Genomic DNA, 18,173 nt, shown 5'->3' with positions numbered 1-18,173 from the left:
TAATCTAGGTTTTATAGCGAACAGGTCAGTTGTGCATATGCATTTGTCAAATCTCTATTTTCTTTCCTCTTAATCATTTACCCCTAAACCGGTTTGTATTCAAATTCAGTGAGTACATAGCTGTATTATCTGGTGAGATGTTGGACTCTGATGACTGCACCTTGGCCTTGGATGGTCTGTTTTTTGACAAACCCGCTGTCCATGAAGTGTAAGTACAAAAAGGTGTCCCACTTATTCCCTTTTGTCTTTACTCCTGTAATCTGAATTATTCTTTTTGACAGAAAACCACTGCACCAGGAGGTCAGTCAATGGCAGCTGGAAGAGCCTCCATCTCTTACTCATATTCCAGCCACTCAGGATATACAAGAGGAAGCTGAATCGCTCTCTACACGATACAGTATGTTGTGCTCAGGATTAGGTTGAATTCCTTTTCACTTGACTTGAGTAAACTGCTCAGTATCAGGCCAATTGAAGCCCTACTAAATTTAACTCTGTGACTCACTGACTCAGTGGCTTGAATAGGCTTGAAAGCATTCCCAGTTTTCTTTGACTTTGCATAAACAAATCTGAATCTGGGTCTTATGATATATTCAGGTATAGATGGAAAGGTTAATTCCCCGATGTTAACTTTGTTTAATCTAATCAAAGCACTGAAGGCGGCTTTATTAAATTTTTTAGAGGGAAACGCATCACAGCTACCAGCAACTTGGATTCAACTCTTTCTCATTCTTCAATGTGACTTGCAGGTTTCTCAGAGGCAACCCATAAGTTTCAGCCTCTTTTTAAAGGATCTGCTGGCCTTAAGGTGCTACCTTCAGCAATCAGCAGTTCCTGCAGTTTTAACAGTGATAAGAAAGAGACTGAGAAGACTAACGGAGGTAGCAGCAGCAGCACCAGCCAATGCGATGGCCTCCAGGGAGGTGAAGGGTTCAGGGATTACTCTCAGGGTGGTTGTCAGAGTGGCAGAGGTGGCGATGAAACCCTGCAGGACTCTGGTCATGTGGGCCTCAGCAGATGGTTGTCTCAGGACTGCAGCAAAAGCCTGCCTCTACGGACAAGGAAAGTCTTAGTTATGTGCACATTGTTTTCAGATATTTACTGTGTTGCATGTGTTTAATGATGAGTAGAAACGTAACAGTTCCTTGTTTTCAAGGCGTTTTAACTGCAGACCCATCACTGTGACCCATGTGATGCCATAAAAAGCAAGTCAACTCTTTGCTGATCTGCGTTATATGGCCCGTGGGATGTTTAAACTAACAGGATTACTATCATTCACTCTATAAAACACACATTTCCATTTTTTTCTACATGTGTACCGTAGTGCTGATTTACTCTTTAATCTCTGGACTCATAATAACACAAGAAGATGCTAAGCTATCCTCCATGTTAGCCTTGTTACCTGATTGTGCAGCCCCCTAACAGTCTAATCTGCTTCCACCTCTCTTCTCTTTCATTTCTTTATTTCCTCCTCCTTCCCACAACAGCTTGTTCAATATTCAGGTGTATACCAGTGGAGGTGACTCTTTAAACACAGGTGACCTCAGTAGCAGTGGCGGCAGCAATCAGACAACATCCAGACCTCAAACTTTTCTCAGTCAGGTTACCATGGCGACAGCGCCTCCTCCTCCTCCTCTTCCTCTTCAGCCGCCACGGGCGACAGTTGGCTGCGCAGCTCCTCCTTTCCCCTCCAAGCCCACCCTCTCACCCCCTCCCATGGGTTCATCTGCAGCGAGCGGCCGACCCCCGCAGCAGGCGGCACATGCAGAGACGCAGGACAAGGGCACAAAGAAAGGTTTCGTTCCGCCCATGACGCCTCGGCCGCTCCTAATCCAAGGTGTTACACTGCACTGATATACTGGCAGGTTGACGCTGCGCTCACTGTGTAGGAGCTCTTTAAATACAGCTCATATAGCTTCTGTAAAGTGTTGCAGCTCATCAACATGCCAATGTCTGGCCATGGTAGCAGCTGCCATGGTGTATTTGGGTGTGATGAGGTGAGCTCTGCCCATTGATTGCTCCAGTGTAATGAAACATACTGGTCACTAGGTGGTGAATAGTATACGCAGTGGACAGGAACAATAGAGGCCATTTTAACCCATTGTAGTCTGCAAAGAATCAGCAGATTCTCTTTCGTCACAAATGTACAACACTACCAAATGCTGCATATTCAATTCAATGTGTAATTGTTTCAATGAAAATCTTGCATTAATGAAAATTTATAATGTCTTAAATAATATTGTCATTTCAGGATCTTCTGGATCTGGAGTTTTGCGCCCAGTTTCAGAAATACGTATCCTTTTTCTTGTTCAAATTGACACAATTTGAAGCTGTTAGGTAGTGTCTGAATCAAAGTGATGTTTCCTAAAACCTGTTACACAGCATTTAAGTTCAGATCTGTCTTCAGTGAGTTTCCCTTTTTCAATTACGTTCAGTCCAAAGCTCTGGATGATGTAAGCATTTGTTTGTAAATCTGCATACACAGAAATCATGAAAAACACATCTGGTTAAATGTAAATTTACACCTGTGTAAATGTAAACTACCCCTGGCACTGTGTCCTCCAGTGTATGTGTGTTTGGTCTGTCTGCAGGTTCTTTATACAAATAAAAACTTTGTGGCCTGTGCTCCGACTGGATCTGGTAAAACAGTGCTGTTTGAGCTGGCAATCATTCGCCTGCTAATGGAGACACCAGAGCCCTGGAGAGATGTCAAAGCTGTATATAGTGAGCATGCAGTATTATTGGCTATAAGCTGCTAAATCCCACTGCTCATTCACATTTATTCAGTGCTTTGAAATGGCACACCTAGCTATAATCACACACAGGGGCTTTGAATATGTGTGTTACTTTCACCATGTTCTGATTTTTTTACTCCAATAATTTTTGGGGGGAGGATTTTTGACTTATGAAGCTCTCGTATAAAGAATCCATTGTTTGTTTTCACCAGTGGCCCCTATCAAAGCTCTCTGCAGTCAGTGCTTTGAGAGCTGGAAAAAGAAGTTTAGTCCTCTGGGGCTGACCTGCAAGGAGCTGACTGGTGACACAGAGATCGATGACTTCTTTGAGATTCAGGACTCCCACATCATCCTGACCACACCTGTATGTGACAATATGAAGCAGCATAATTATGCAAATGCAAAATAAAGGGTAGAAAAGGAGGGGAAATGTAAAATAAGATGTTATGTCTTAGTTAAATATTGTTATATTTCTATGCATCATAGATTGATACATGATCATTTATATTTTTAAGGAAAAGTGGGACAGCATGACCCGAAAGTGGAAGGATAACTGTTTGCTGCAGCTAGTTAGGCTCTTCCTTATCGACGAGGTCAGTGTGTTTGTCACATATTTTGCTCACAGAACCGTTTTTGGATGTTACTTCTTGCCTCTTTATTTTCCTGCACAGTGGGGGATGCACTGGCTACTTTGTGTCTTAGGATGGAACATTGCACGATAGCACATAATTAGCCTCTGCCCTCAGCACTTTATTTTACTTGAGGTTATCCATTAAAAATGATGGAACATCTTGTTCCTGGAGTCTGTATTATGGGAGTACACAGACGCTGGCCTAGTTCCTTTAGACTTGCACTCATTTGTGTTAATAATAAAACATAAAGATTGATTTTGTATTTTACGTGCATACAAATATCCCTGAGCCGTTTCCACACATGAAAAATATTTTTGTACCAGGTGCATGTCGTGAAGGATGCAACCCGCGGTGCCACGTTGGAAGTGGTGGTGAGCAGGATGAAGGCAGTACACACCTTCAGGACTTCACAGTATCCAGAGGCCAGCCTCTCTATGAGAGTTGTGGCTGTGTCTGCTACCATACCCAATGTATCTGATGTAAGCACCCGCTGTACCTGTTTGCATTGTCTCTCATTTGTAGATCAGTAACTTGTGGATTCTCAAACTTCCTGCTTGTTTTTAGATAGCAGACTGGCTGTCAAATGAGAACGGCCCGGCCATATATCTGGATATGGATGAGAGCCACCGTCCGGTGAAGCTAAGGAAGGTGGTGCTGGGATTCCCCTGTGGTCCAAATCAAACTGAGTTCAAGTTTGATTTGGCACTTAACTACAAGATAGCCAACATCATACAGACGTACGCTGAGCAGAAGCCTGCACTTGTGGTGGGTTGTAAAATGTATCCAAACTGCATGTTGTTTATGCTTTCTTTCTGAACATGACAGAAGATGCAGGTTTTTGGGTTTTTTTGCCTCATTATCTGAAAATTGTGTCTTGTAGTTTTGCTCTACAAGGAAAGGAACTCAGCAGTCAGCCGCAGTTCTGGCTAAGGATGCTCGATTCATCATGAGCATCGAGCACAAGCAAAGGTTTGATATTCAATCATCCGCAGTGAAACATCCGCGCACGTGCAAGTTTACAGAGCAGGCTGTTCTGATTGAACTTGTGTGATCTGCTTGACTCTGCAGGTTGATGAAATATGCAAACTCCATTCTCGATTCTAAACTGAGAGGTAAGGTATCTGAAACATGTTATCAGTGGTACTTTTTAAAAGAAAAATGACCTTGGGGCCTCCTTTAGTGGTTTGCAATGTGCTCAGTGATGCTTTGTAGTTTCAGTTTCAACATCCTCTCGACACAAAATAAAGTCTAAAGAAATGAGCTTGAAGAACTTGAATGGCCTGCACAGAACTCACAGATCTCGTTTGTATCTAACTTATGTACGATGAATTGGAGAAAACACATTCAATAATGCAGATGTTGCATTTGGTCATATTTATGTGAGTTTTGACATTGTCGACTGATGATTATGTGACACATTGGTGTATGGCCGAAAAGTAACAAGATGACAAAGACACTTGTAGTGCAGACACAGTGTATATAGAGTGTAATCAAAGGAGCTTGCAAAGAAAAGCGTCTGGACTTCTTTAAGTTGCTTGAAGACGTTTCACCTCTCATCCGAGAAGCTTCTTCAGTTCTAAGGTCAAATGGTGGAGAGTCCCAGATATAAACCTAGTGGGAGTGACCCCCCACAGAGGGACAAAAGGACCCCCTGATGATCCTCTAATCGCCTGAGCCAAGGTGTGAAACTGGGTGTGGGTCCCAATCAGCCAGAGTTTCGGGTGTGTTCATTGTGAAACCTGGCCCCACCTTATCATGCGAATTCCTGAGGTCAGCTGGCCCAGGATGTGAGTGGGCGTTAAGGCGTCTGGGAAGGGATCTCAAAACTGGATTATAGATGGCAGAGAGTTGGTGTCGTAAACCCCCGCCTCTGTTCAAAGATGGTCGCTCACAGTGGACATAGATGGCTTCTTTCACTCCTCTTTCAAACCATCTGTCCTCTCTGTCCAAAATGTGAACATTGGCATCCTCGAAAGAGTGTCCTTTATCCTTAAGATGCAGATGGACTGCTGAGTCTTGTCCTGTGGAGGTGGCTCTTCTGTGTTGTGCCATGCGCTTGTGAAGTGGCTGTTTGGTCTCTCCAATGTAGAGGTCTGAGCATTCCTCGCTGCACTGTACAGCATACACCACATTGTTAAGTCTGTGTTTTGGCGTTTTGTCTTTCGGGTGAACCAGTTTCTGTCTGAGCGTGTTGCTGGGTCTGAAATACACTGGGATGTCATGCTTGGAGAAAACTCTCCTGAGTTTCTCTGATACACCGGCTACATAGGGGATGACAATGTTGTTGCGTCTGTCCTTCTTATCCTCCCTCGCTGGTGTCTGGTCTTCTTTTCTGTGCCTCTTTGCTGACTTTAAGAACCCCCATTTAGGATAGCCGCACGTTTTGAGTGCTTCCTTTACATGTGTAAAGGAAGCACTCAAAACGTGCCCCCCCCCCCGAAGAAAATACAGTTTCAGCTAAATAAGCTGACACAACACACTCACTTTCACTGCACACAGACAAATCGTGCTTAACTTGTGTGTAACCCCGTTTATTGAAAACTTTGTGTTTTGAATATGCAATATGTCAAATGTCTAACATAACTTTGTGGTAACTTTGTTTGCGGCCCAGATTTGGTGGCGTTAGGAGTCGGCTACCATCACGCAGGAGTTGACTTGTCTGATCGGAAGTTGATAGAAGAAGCCTTCACTATGGGAGACCTGCCTGTCCTCTGTGAGGCACAGTTTTATCCTGCGCTGTGAAGTAATATGTTACCACACAAGTGTGCAACATGATACTTTTTTTTCCCTGTCACACTGCTGACACAAACAGGAAGGACAAGTACCACAGTAATTGTTTTTGCACATCAGCTCCTTGTACCAATCACAGGGTTGTGTCAAAAATAACTTAGGTTTCTGTACAACAATAAGAAATATTGTTATTTTGATGGTAATAGTATATATATTTAAGATGATATACTTCATTTGTCTTAAAAGTGCTGAAATTGTGTGACAACAGCCAAAATATGAAACCTATCCTGTACAAATAGCAGCTAATTAATTTGAACAAAATGCAACAAAACAAAAATGAAATAATTAAAAAAAAACTAGAAACAGAAGCAACAGTGAGAGCTCAGTGAATAAACATTTAAGCAAAAGATAAAATATATTTTTTGGGCAGCACGGTGGCACGGTGGTTAGCACTGTTGCGGCACAGCAAGAAGGTCCTGAGTTCAATTCCACCATCAGGCCGGGGTCTTTCTGTGTGGAGTTTGCATGTTCTCCCCGTGTTTGCGTGGGTTCCCCCCGGATACTCTGGCTTCCTCCCACCGTCCAAAGACATGCAGCTTGTGGGGATAGGTTGATTGGAAAATCCAAATTGCCATTAGGTGTGAATGTGCGAGTGAATGTGAGTGCGAATGGTTGTCTGCATAGGTGAAGACAATAAGGGAGTCACACAGGAAATAACAAGAAGACTAAACACAAAGAGCAGAAAACTCACCGAACGTGAGACGAAAGCAAGACTAGCGGAATAAACCAGAAATACAGGAAATAAACACAACAACAAAGATAACAAAAACTCCATGAATGAATACAAAACTAGACAAATACAAACATTAAGAAAAATATGGAAAACTCAACCCAACGATGCTAGTAATGATAACTCTGGAATAACAGTGAAAAACAAAAAACTCCAACGTCAGGCAGATCCTTAGATCATAACAAACTGAGCACTAGTAGAATAACTTAACCAGTCTTCTGTTTTATTTTATGGTGTCTCAATTTGTGTTTGCTCTCTCCTAGTTACCACCAGGACTTTATCCATGGGGGTAAACCTACCAGCTCACCTGGTGGTGATCAAATCCACCATGCAGTATGTTGCAGGCTCCTGTCAGGAGTACAGCGAGGCAGATCTGCTCCAGATGATAGGCCGTGCTGGAAGACCACAGGCAATGACATGTTTATGACAGAATATAACAGCAATGAATGCATTATTATATTTAGGTTTTATGATGTACTTTCATTTTCATCCTTTCTGCCTCCAGTTTGACACATCTGCTACTGCTGTGATCATGACCAAGATTCAAACCAGAGAGAAGTACCTGAAGCTTATGAATGGGATAGAAGTCATTGAGAGCAGGTAGGACCAGTAGTAATGCTCTCTTTAAAATCCCTTCTGTCTTTTTCTTCTTTTTCTTCATATCGCTCTCTCAAGAGGACACACAGGTGGAACGATCATGGGGTAACACTAGACTCTGTTTCCACAGCTTACACAGCCACCTGGTGGAACACTTGAATGCTGAGATTGTTCTGCAGACTATCAGTGATGTCAAAATGGCTTTGGACTGGATTCGCTCCACCTTCCTTTACATCAGAGCCCTCAAGAACCCCACACACTATGGTTAGAGCCTTCTCCTGTCTTCTGCTTGTTGTTAATCAGCTGTGAGGTCCGTTAATTTTTAAAAAAACCCAGTGAGTGTCAGTTTGTCCGCATTTTCATTTCAGGATTCTCTGCCGACCTAGACAGATGTGGAATTGAAGCAAAATTGCAAGGTGGGCCATAGCTGTACTTTTATGAAACTGTAGGTTACTTTTAGAAAAATACAAAAAAATTCAAGCCACAGTAACCCGGCTGCTTAAAGAGGTTTTGTGTTTGCTTGGTTTTTTTGCTCAAATGTAAGTGTCGGATCTGTTCCCTTATTGAAATTTAAGCTATGTACCGTTTCTGTCATCTTCATTAGAACTGTGTCTGAAGAATCTCAACTCTCTGTCCTCTGTTGGGCTGATCTCTATGGATGAGGATATCACCATCAAACCGACAGGTAGATGTTCAGGCTGTTTTCATGTCTTTTTTTGCAGCCAAGTCTAATACTAAAAACTTGAAACTGTTAAGCAATTTATTTCTCTCTTACAGAGGCTGGCAGGTTGATGGCTAGGTACTGCATTGCCTTTGACACCATGAAACAGTTCAGTAAAGTGTCTGGGACTGAAAACCTGTCTGATCTGGTAGGTTTTCTGTACTACGTATTTGATGTAAATGCATTTATTCAAGATTGACTCTATACAGTGTTATCCTTGACATTTTGCAGGAACAGCATGCCTGACCTTGTTCTTTCTCTTGCTGCCTCTCACAACTAAACTAAACTCAGCTAGAGAAAAAATAACCATTATGAGTATTCACCGTCCTTGTATTGTGTGTACAGATTGAGCTGCTGTCAAAGAGCAGAGAGTTCAGTGACATCCAGCTGAGAGTGAATGAGAAAAGGTCCTTGAATGCTTTGAACAGGGACAAAAACAGAGTCACCATCAGGTCAGACACATTTATAGGATGCACAAATGTATGCACAGCATCAAAAACTTTGTTTTATATGGGAAATGCATAATAGGGGGGTGAGATAGACACAAGCCAGTGAAAACTAAATCTTTATGCGTTTTTCCAGGTATCCCATTGACGGAAAGATCAAAACCAGTGAGATGAAAGTAAACTGGTAGGTTTAAAAGAAAGTGTAGTTTTTGATTTTATATTTTTCAGAATTTGCAGTGTTAAAGAATTGTATTACTGATTGTCCATGTACATAAATATTGTGCTTTGTAGTTTGATTCAGGCTCAGTTAAGCTCCATCCCAGTTCAAGATTTTGGACTTACACAGGACACAGCAAAGATCTTCAGGATTGGCATGCGCATCAGCAGATGTACGTTCAGGGAATAAGAAACGTACAAAAGACGAGTTGCCTGTATTCATGTTTTTAAGTTTTGATTTTATTATGATCCCATTCAGGTCTGTCTGAGTTTCTGAGTCAGAGGGTCAAGGCTGTTTTTTCTGCTGTGGTCAACTCCCTGATCCTGGCTAAGTGCTTCAGAGCAAAGCTTTGGGAAAACTCACTCTATGTTTCCAAACAGCTGGAAAAGATAGGTGGATGCCTCTCTATGTTCTTTTTACATTATAAATTGATACAGCATACTGCATTGTAGGTCAACTGCTCATGCAGTAATACTAGAAGAAATATTATTATGCCACAACTGCTGCATAATGGAAATATTAATAAACCAAATATTCTTTCTGTTAGACGTACACTCACTGGACACTTCATTAGGTACACTTTGCTAGTACTGGGTTGAACCACCTTTTGCCTTCATTTCTGTCTTTTATTCTTTATGGCACAGATTCAACAGGGTGCTGTAAACTTTCCTCAGAGATTTTGGCCCATATTGACATAATCACATCACACAGTTGCTGCAGATTTGTCAGCTGACTCTTCTTTTGCATCACATCCCTAAGGTGCTCTATTGGATTAAGATCTGGTGACCCCCGGGGCCATTTGAGTCCAACAAACTCATGTCATGTTCAAAAAAACAGTTTTAGATGATCTGAGCTTTGTGACATGGTGTGTTATCCAGCTGGAAGCAGCCATCAGAGGATGGGTACACTGTGGTCATAAAGGGATTGACATGATCAGCAACAATACTCAGGGAGGCTGTCGTGTTTTAAAGAACTTCAGCCGGTACTGAGGAGCACAAAGAGTGCCAATAAAATGCCACCTCATTACACCCCCCCACCCCCACCCCCACCCTACCGTTGATGTCATGTTGCTAATGCCAAATTCTGACCCTGCTTTTTTGAATGTTGCAGTAGAAATTGAGACTCATCAGACCAGATAAAATGTTTCCAGTGCTCTGCATTTTTGTGAGTCCCTCCAGTTTCCTGTTATTCGCTAACAGGAGTGACACCCAGTGTGGTTTTTCAAGGTTCCAGAGATACTCTTCTGCATTCCTTGTTTGTAAAAAGTAGTTATTTGAGTTACAGTTGCCTTCTTATCAGCTCAAAGCAGTCTGCTTATTATTCTTATTCTCCCACTTGCAGCGTCGACCATTTTCTCCCAGAGAACTGGCACTCACTCGCTGGCTCGCTAACTCACGCCCTCTTTTCAGGTCATTCTTTGTAAATCCTAGAGATGGTTATGTGGGAAAATCACAGTACATCAGCAGTTTCTAAAATACTCAGACCAGCCCATCTGCAATCAGCAACCACAGCATGTTCAAAGTCATCATGTTAAATAATGTTGCGGCTAACAAGCAGTTGAACAGGTGTACCTAATAAAGTGACACAATAGGTTATTGTATATTGTCGTTACAGTTTATAGTAATTAAGTAATAACATGGGTTGTTTCAGGCCAAACTCTGTCAACTGCCATGGTGCATGCTGGACTCACCACATTCAGCAAAATAGAGCAAACCAACGCCAGAGAGCTTGAGCTGGTAAGTCTGTGTAATACTTAAAAGTAAAATGCTTTATAATCTGAAGATAATCTAATAATTAATCTAATCTAAATTATCTAAAGCTTTTAATTTGTGTGCTCAGTTTGTTGTTCAGTGGGTGTGTGGTTGACGTGGTACGTTTTGGTTCACATGCGTGTGACTACAAACTTTGGCCAGGTCATGAGGAAGTTGCACCACCCTACACCCACCTACTTTTACCTTCACATGATGCCACTATTTCTTTCACACTTTAGGTTAATGTGAAAAAAAAACAACTAAAAAAACAAGAGTAGACAACAATACCTAGTTTCTTAACCAAGTATCCTCACAAAACGTGTCCATTTCACGTTTGCCTCTCCAAACCTGAAATGGACACTTGTTCATGCCTGTCCATTTCACGTGGAGAGGCAAAGCGTGAAATGGACACACATGAAGAAGTTGCATTAGTGCATGCTGACATTGCATTATTAGCAGGAGGTAATATATTTAAAGCCAGAAAGTTGGTATTGAGCTAAAAACATAAGTGCATTCCAGTGTCCTTAATCATCTGACTCTATTAAACTAATATGTACGTACACTTAAATGTGTCTGTTTAAACGCTTTCCCATGATTATTTTCATGTTGGCTTTAAAAAAAAAAAATCTCCCTCCACTGTTACTGCAGATTACTGCAACTTCTGCATGCTCGTACGTTTCACATTTTGGAGCGACAAAATGTGAAATGGACACGGTGAACTGGTGTGTCTGTTACACACTTGTAGTGATATCAGGTTGATGTTAAATACCAACAACTAAAGGTGAAAGTGTAATTCTGTTTTTTCAAAATCACTCAGTTAATGTTAAGCATCTCCTCAAGCACTTAATGTCTGCTGAAAGTGTTTGGGTGTAACTTTTGCAAACTTTATGTTCAGATTCTCAATAGGCATCCGCCATTTGGAAACCAAATCAGAGAGTCTGTCATACACCTCCCAAAGTATGACGTAATGGTGGAGCAGGTAAATGGCATTGCAAACTATTGTTATCACGGCACAAGGCACAAGCACTTCATATTTGTTGATCTTAAAAAATCTGAAATCATAAATATTTGATCATAAATGTAGTGAAAAATAGAAAAATACACTAAAATTTGATTTTTTTTTTTTGTGCTGGATGTTTAAACCACATTTACATATTTAATTCTTCATTCTTCATTCTTGGCCTTTGCTCACACGAGAGCTTCAAGAGGGCAGTTAATGTGAATGTGATTTCTTCTGGGCATGGCTACAAAAAATCAAAGGAGATTATTTTGAGCTTTCAGTTAGCCACAGTTCCCTCTTTAATGCGTTTTAGCCAACATAATCTCTTACTTGTTAATATGTAAAATGGCACAGTATACTGTTAGCTTGCTGAAGGTCCAGCATTTAAATTATTTATATTTTCTTGGCTTTTATTTGAAAGCTATTTCAAAATTGTACCTGTTTTCACCCATATCAACACATTTAAGTGTTTATTTCCATGTCTGTTCTGTATCATGTTCCTCTAAAGCTGTTGTGATTTATAGCTTCCAAGGTACAGCAGCACCACAGCAGAGATTGTGCTTAAAGTGAGCCTCAAAAACCAAGCACAGCTGCTGACCAGGAGAGCAGCTCAAGACCACCATTATGCCTCCGTCGTCATCGGAGACGCTGATAACAATGTCGTCTTTCTGCAGAAACTCACGTGAGGATAAAACACCATGTCTTGACTTTCACCTTTTGTAAAAGAAGCCAAAATATGGAACGCCAACATATGCTGTTTGTTTTCCAGGGACGTAATGCTGCTGAAGGGTGGTAGCTGGTCAAAGAAGATTGAGGTGGCGAAGGCTATGAAAGGAGATGAGATCAGTGTGCATCTTATCAGTTCAGAATATGGTAAACCATGGAAGCACATTTACATTGTAACCAAAAAGAGGAAAACAGCAACATCTCATTTGGTTCCAATTTTTTGTATTTTTTTAAATGAAGGTAACAGCTCACTGTGTCCTTTGGTGTATAGACTCTTATACTGGACTGAATATATGTAAGGAGAGGATTTACCATGCGTTTCTTCTGCTGTAGTGGGTCTGGACATCCAGCAGAAGTTCACAGTGTACTACTCTGCAGCTCGAAGATTTGGGACTGAAAATCCACACAACATAACGCAGGATGCCAGGAGACCGCAATCGGTGCTGAAACCACTATCAACAAATCAGGCTGCAACTCACAGGGAGAACGGCACATCTGTGGGAGAAGAGAGCAGTTGTAGCTTTGGTACAGATTACTTTTTCATGCTTTATCATGATATGGTTTATAAATATTGTATTTCTTCTGAGGCAAATGCATATTTTGTTTGTTGATACATTTTTTTCAGACTTCAAATGTTATATTTTTTAAACTTTTTAAATGTTCTTTTGCAGATATGGGCAATAAAAGACATTGCAACCACTTCTGCAAAAACAAGGCTTTCTGTGCCCATGACTGTTGTGAGTATGATGCATTTTATGAATCTGTCTGTGCAGAGGTCCTTCCTGCCACAGCGTGCCAACAGTGTTCATGCATGTCCTCCCAAGGTAAAGTAGGTGTTACTGTGACAAGAAAGAGGTCAGCAAACCAAGAAACCAGTTTCACTTCATATTTGAAAGACCTGAGGAGCCGATGTGACACATTTGCGCCGACCCCTGTTAAGCGACTCAAAGTGAGCAAAATATCATATCTGAACCCACATCTCATACTTTCAGTAGCTTTATCTAGACTTTTAAATGTGTTGTGTGTCTGAGGGTGTGCTATATCCAAGCAATCTCAATAGGTCATAAACAGTACAGCAGAATAACATTGTATTATGTTCTTACTCCTAAAAAACTGCAGAAGCTGACCAGTCACCAGTAGTTACAATAAAACAATTAAAAGAAATTTCAGTCAAGTATGGAAGTTGCAAATAAAAAAAGATATGCACTATCCACATGGCAGACTTACATATATGTCCTATTATAAGAATAGGACGTATATGCAATGTAAACAATCCTTATTGTGGATTTATAAGTGGAAATTGTTTAGTAGCAATAAGGGACACTGAAACATATATAATGCACATAGTATGTGCATTAAAGTTGTATTTGGCATACAGAAAATACAATTATACAAAAAAGAAAGTCTTTACAGCTATTTACAAAACTGAGGTACTAACGCCAGACACACACACAAGGTTATACTTGCAAATTACTGGGCACAGACACTCTATCAAAATAACGAATCAAAAACACATGCTCTTTGTTGGATGGCGGAGGCTAGTAGAGAGGGGGGCCAGGTGGCTGTCATCTGGTAGTTAAGTACTGGAGGTGATCAACCAATTATCCAATCCCAAGACAGGAAGAGACTCCACCCAGCTACTCAGCAGGCACGCCCAGGTGTCCACCTCCTAAGAGAGAAAGGGGAAAAAACCCACAGCCATCCTCTGGTGGGAGGAGTCGCACATAACACAAACACTGACAACCTTGGATCATAACACTAGTGTATTTAGAAAAAATCAGAATGTTAGATTTTTAAATCACCAAATATCAGTATCGATCTTAAAAATCCAATAAGTCGAGCTCTAAAACTTCTACTTTACAGCGTTGTTTCATTTCTCCTGCCACAGTCTTTCGATCAGCTTGAGGCCTGGACTTTGACTGGGCCATTACTACGCCTTGGCGTAGATTTGCTGCTGTGGTTCTGTTTTGTTTTGATCGCGCATGACCCAATTTCAGCCAGGCTTCAGCTGGAGACAGATGGCTTCACATATGAGTTTAGAACAAGTTTGGTATACAGAGGAGTTCATGGTGGACTCAATGACTGCAAGGTGCCCAAGTCTTGTGGCTATAAGACAAACCCAAATCATCACTTCTCCACCAACATGCTTGACAGTTGGTTTACAGTGTTTATGCTGATATGCTTGATGATTGTGTTGCTGTGCACTATGGAAAACTTTGATCTTGTCTGTCCAGAGGACATTGTTCTAGAAGTCTTGTAGTTTGTTCAGGGACAATTTTGCATACCTAAGCTGTGCTGCAATGTTCTTTTTATAGAGAAGAGGCTTCCTCCTGGAAATCCTTCCAAGCACACTGCACTTGTTCAGTCTTTTTTTGTAATTGTACTCCCATGATCTTCAATGTTTAACATGCTAACTGAGGCCTGTTTTTGTTCTTTCTCTGAACACTGCATGATCTAATCTTGGGGTGAATTTGAGAATATTGTGGCATTGTGTTAACACACACATAAATGCTCCATGCCAGTAAACTGCCAAAAAGTTTGCTTTTATAGAGGCGCTCACACTTGCTGATGATCAGTTAATTAACTGTATTGGATTAGCAGCTGCTAATTACCCTTTATGATGGTTTTATTAAGTATAAAATATAAAATATTTCGAAGCTCATTCAGTCCAAAGTTCCCTAGGCAGATATACTCTGTGTATAACTATGAGGGCATAAGCATTGTTTTGGGTTTCTGTAATATTTTGCACCAAAATAACTAATTATAGAAAATGGCATATATATATTTTTTGTAAAGAAAACCGTCTTCTGCACACGGCGGGCACGTTGTCTGTATTCCTGAGCTAATTAATAATATGGGTGATGTTCTGTTTTATTTCTTTAGATGAAAATGGCTGAGGAGCCTGTGTCGCTCAGCATGCAAAGGTTTGCTTACAAACCCAAAGAGATGCTTCCACCCCCTTCATGGTACACACAGCCACACTGAAATTACAGATTTATCTTGATTCTTATGTGCAAACATGTTAATAGTTTCCTTAAAAGAAAAGCTGAACATTAGATTCTCAACAATCATGAGCAAAGACGCACTTGGCTCACATTACTTTCAAGCTTGGTTTTTTTCCATCTGAAGGAATAAAGAAAATCTCTGTAAAGCTTCAGTGAGACCTCAGTCTGGGACTGACTTGGCAAGTGAAGCTCAACTACCTGACGTAGAAAGCCTGAATGACCTTGACGGAGGTAAACGAGTGACATGACTAAGCTCCACATATTCCTTAACATTTGAATGTCACTTCTATCATATCTTCTTTGTGTCACGTGTTATATCATATATCATTGATATGTTATATCATCAGCTGTTTTCTTTCTTTTTATTTTTTGAGATTATGATGACTATTATGTGGAGGACATGTACACAACGATGGGAGGGCCTTCCCAAAACGCTGCTGCAGCTCATCCTCACCATCAAAGTATTGTTAAATAACTTCAAACTCAGTAGCAGACGGACCATCCTGTTGGTTCACATGTTTTTGTTCTGCTCAGCTTTAAGTTCTGCTCAGAGGAGGTCCAAGTGCAGACAATTGTTATATGGACTGTAGTAACAAAATAAAACATATTAATTAAGTCAGACATACTCAGGAACAGGTTTATTCAGCATACACAAGATTAAATGGTAGACTTAACGAGTATCACCCAACCACGGTCAGCTTTGAAATCAATAGCTGCGTGGGAGATGGAAGAATCTAAAAAGATATTAGATAGATATTATTTTTCAAGTTGAATTTATAAATGCACACAGTTGAGAAGGATTTGATGATGTGACCATGCTTTTATCTTCCTCTGTGTTGAGGTTCCTCGTTGTGGATGACCACAGATATGAGTGTTGGGAGTCAGGACTCTCAACAGGATCTAAACCAGGTCAATATAACCAGCACGGGTCACTCAAAGAGCTCCACCGCACTGCCAGAACAGGCTGCTCTCTGCAAAAATACTTCATCCCTCCAGATACCGACTGTCAACTTTGACCTTGGAAACGAGTGGGATGACTGGGGCGATTTTGATGATGATAATCTGATCCATGCCAGCGAGCCAGCACTGACTTCATACACAACTGCACAACCTCAAATTCAGCAGTGTGGTGAAAACCGCACACCAGGTAGAGTGAACTGAAAATCAGCTTTTCACACATTTCAGTCATTAGGACTTCACTGTGACATGAACACAGTGATGTTTTAATATCACTGGATACCCTTAAGCACACATGCCCATGTGGGATTATACGTCAGATGTTCTTATGGTTTAATTAACACTATACATATGTCTTTATGTAGGCTATGTTACAGCTTCAGCACCAGTATTACTCAGCCACTCACACATCAAACCTTCCATAACCGCTGTGACTACACCACTGAGGTAAGACCACAACCTTATGCACCATTAACCAACAAGTAAGGTATAACCAGGAAGCCAGGAACCAGAAACTGTGTGACATACTGTATGTGTAGTGAGATAGTACCAGTAACCGTTAGAAAATTTGTCATATTTGCAGACTCCAGTTGTTGATCCTGGATTTTCTAAAAGTAAAAGCTTTCATGTTCCCTTCCGTTGGAAACAGCTCCCAGTTTGGATTCAGGAGACAGCCGCCCTCTCTTTTCTATTCTTTTAGTTTTAGTCGATTAAAAATCGTAATAGTGTAGATTAAATCTAAAGTAAAATACAAGTGTCAAAGTTTATAGTTTTTACACAATTTACAATGACAACTTGATATCACATGCAAAAAGTGTCTATTCTTCTCTTTTGTCGCATTGTCATGAGAAACAAGGAGCATGGAAGATGGTTGGACTGTTTAATAACAATACATGTGTAATAAATGTTTTTCATGATTATTTCAGGTTGACTTCAACAAATGTCAGTCCTGAAATCAAAAAAGCGGGACCCTCACCAGTCAGCCGGACATTCACACCACAGAAGAGAATCACACCCAAGTGGAATCCAAAAGTGCATGTATGTGCACACGCGGGAATGTGCACATGTCTATTTGTGCAGTTAGTTGTTATATGTAAAAACACTGAGAACACCATTTTCTGTCTGTTGACATCTTTTAGTTATCTATTATCTATTTAACTGTCTATTTATTCAGTTAGTACAGTAAAGCTCATACTTGTGCTATTTTTCAGTTAATGGTTCTAACCTCACCTTTCTCAAATGTAACAGCCAGCAGTCAAGCTAATGTGCAGACATGAATCATGGCTCTATTTCTTTTTGTTGTGCAGAGGCCAAATATTTTCAGTGAGGAAACCACTATAAAAACATCATTAGAACTTCTAAAACAGCCCGAGGAGGCAAAAGTGACTAGGAGATTGGATTTCTTTTCAGCATTGAGTGCCCCACCCAACGCCAGCTCATCTCTCAATAGAAGGTAAAAAAGTGGCCTTGATTCACACCTATTGCATGTTTTCTCAGCAAATAAAAAAAGTGATCCTATATGCAGGGGATATGGGATAAGCATACTTCCTTACAGGATTAATAAATACCCTTTTTCCTTTTTTCCCCCTTTTGCATATAACACCAGCAGCAATGAGGAAGATGCTTTTGTTGGCATTTTTGATGGAATATTTTAGAAGTACTGGTGGACACACTCTGATATAAACATGTCCCTAATGTAAGGTTCTTTCTGTTTCCTGTGAGATTTTCACCTGGAGTTATATATTGTTGCATTGTTCATTCTTATTTTGTATTGTAAATGAAACAAGTTCAAAAGGGTTTTTTGATGTGATTGTATTTATGTGCGCTGTTTACTTAATAAAGCCTGCGTTCACCGGAGGATTCAGTGGA

At 40.7% G+C, this 18,173-nt stretch overlaps 2 protein-coding genes across 7 annotated transcripts in view; both read left to right on the top strand.

The window, feature by feature from the left end:
• Positions 1–1,511, top strand: part of LOC309693416 (uncharacterized protein) — a 4,458-nt gene extending 2,947 nt beyond the window's left edge. For all 5 annotated transcript variants that reach the window (XM_082512585.1, XM_082512583.1, XM_082512582.1 and 2 more), the window contains exons 2-4: positions 110–208; positions 282–397; positions 747–1,511. In XM_082512585.1, coding sequence (XP_082368711.1) covers positions 138–208; positions 282–397; positions 747–1,117 — 558 coding nt within the window. In that variant the 5' untranslated portion in view covers positions 110–137 and the 3' untranslated portion in view covers positions 1,118–1,511. The remainder of the gene's footprint in view (positions 1–109; positions 209–281; positions 398–746) is intronic.
• hfm1 (helicase for meiosis 1) lies at positions 1,511–18,173 on the top strand. Of its 2 annotated transcripts, none has more exons than XM_082512575.1 (36): positions 1,511–1,834; positions 2,249–2,290; positions 2,380–2,450; positions 2,589–2,721; positions 2,945–3,096; positions 3,248–3,325; positions 3,688–3,843; positions 3,929–4,129; positions 4,245–4,333; positions 4,433–4,476; positions 5,976–6,077; positions 7,148–7,293; positions 7,390–7,484; positions 7,612–7,745; positions 7,850–7,897; positions 8,086–8,166; positions 8,259–8,350; positions 8,548–8,654; positions 8,785–8,832; positions 8,940–9,037; positions 9,124–9,258; positions 10,516–10,601; positions 11,512–11,595; positions 12,141–12,298; positions 12,386–12,489; positions 12,676–12,867; positions 13,014–13,079; positions 13,167–13,291; positions 15,226–15,308; positions 15,472–15,578; positions 15,722–15,808; positions 16,189–16,494; positions 16,670–16,751; positions 17,231–17,342; positions 17,612–17,757; positions 17,914–18,173. In XM_082512575.1, exons 1-36 carry the CDS (start codon positions 1,606–1,608, stop codon positions 17,957–17,959), a joined length of 4,065 nt encoding a protein of 1,354 aa, XP_082368701.1. In that variant the 5' UTR covers positions 1,511–1,605; the 3' UTR covers positions 17,960–18,173. The 2 variants fall into 2 exon arrangements, with proteins under 2 accessions (XP_082368701.1, XP_082368700.1); XM_082512574.1 differs by having other exon boundaries at positions 17,911–18,173.

This window comes from Aulonocara stuartgranti (assembly GCF_965226115.1).
Source record: "Aulonocara stuartgranti genome assembly, chromosome: 18".
NCBI classification, from domain to species: domain Eukaryota; kingdom Metazoa; phylum Chordata; class Actinopteri; order Cichliformes; family Cichlidae; genus Aulonocara; species Aulonocara stuartgranti.
This window is presented reverse-complemented; position numbering and strand designations above follow the sequence as displayed.

Coding starts and splice junctions, on each gene's coding strand:
- hfm1 (XM_082512574.1), top strand. CDS start 1,606: ATGGCGACAGCGCCTCCTCCTCCTCCTCTTCCTCTTCAGCCGCCACGG. Junction 10,602..11,511: donor ACGCCAGAGAGCTTGAGCTG/GTAAGTCTGTGT, acceptor CTTTATGTTCAG/ATTCTCAATAGGCATCCGCC. Junction 17,758..17,910: donor AGCTCATCTCTCAATAGAAG/GTAAAAAAGTGG, acceptor ATATAACACCAG/CAGCAATGAGGAAGATGCTT.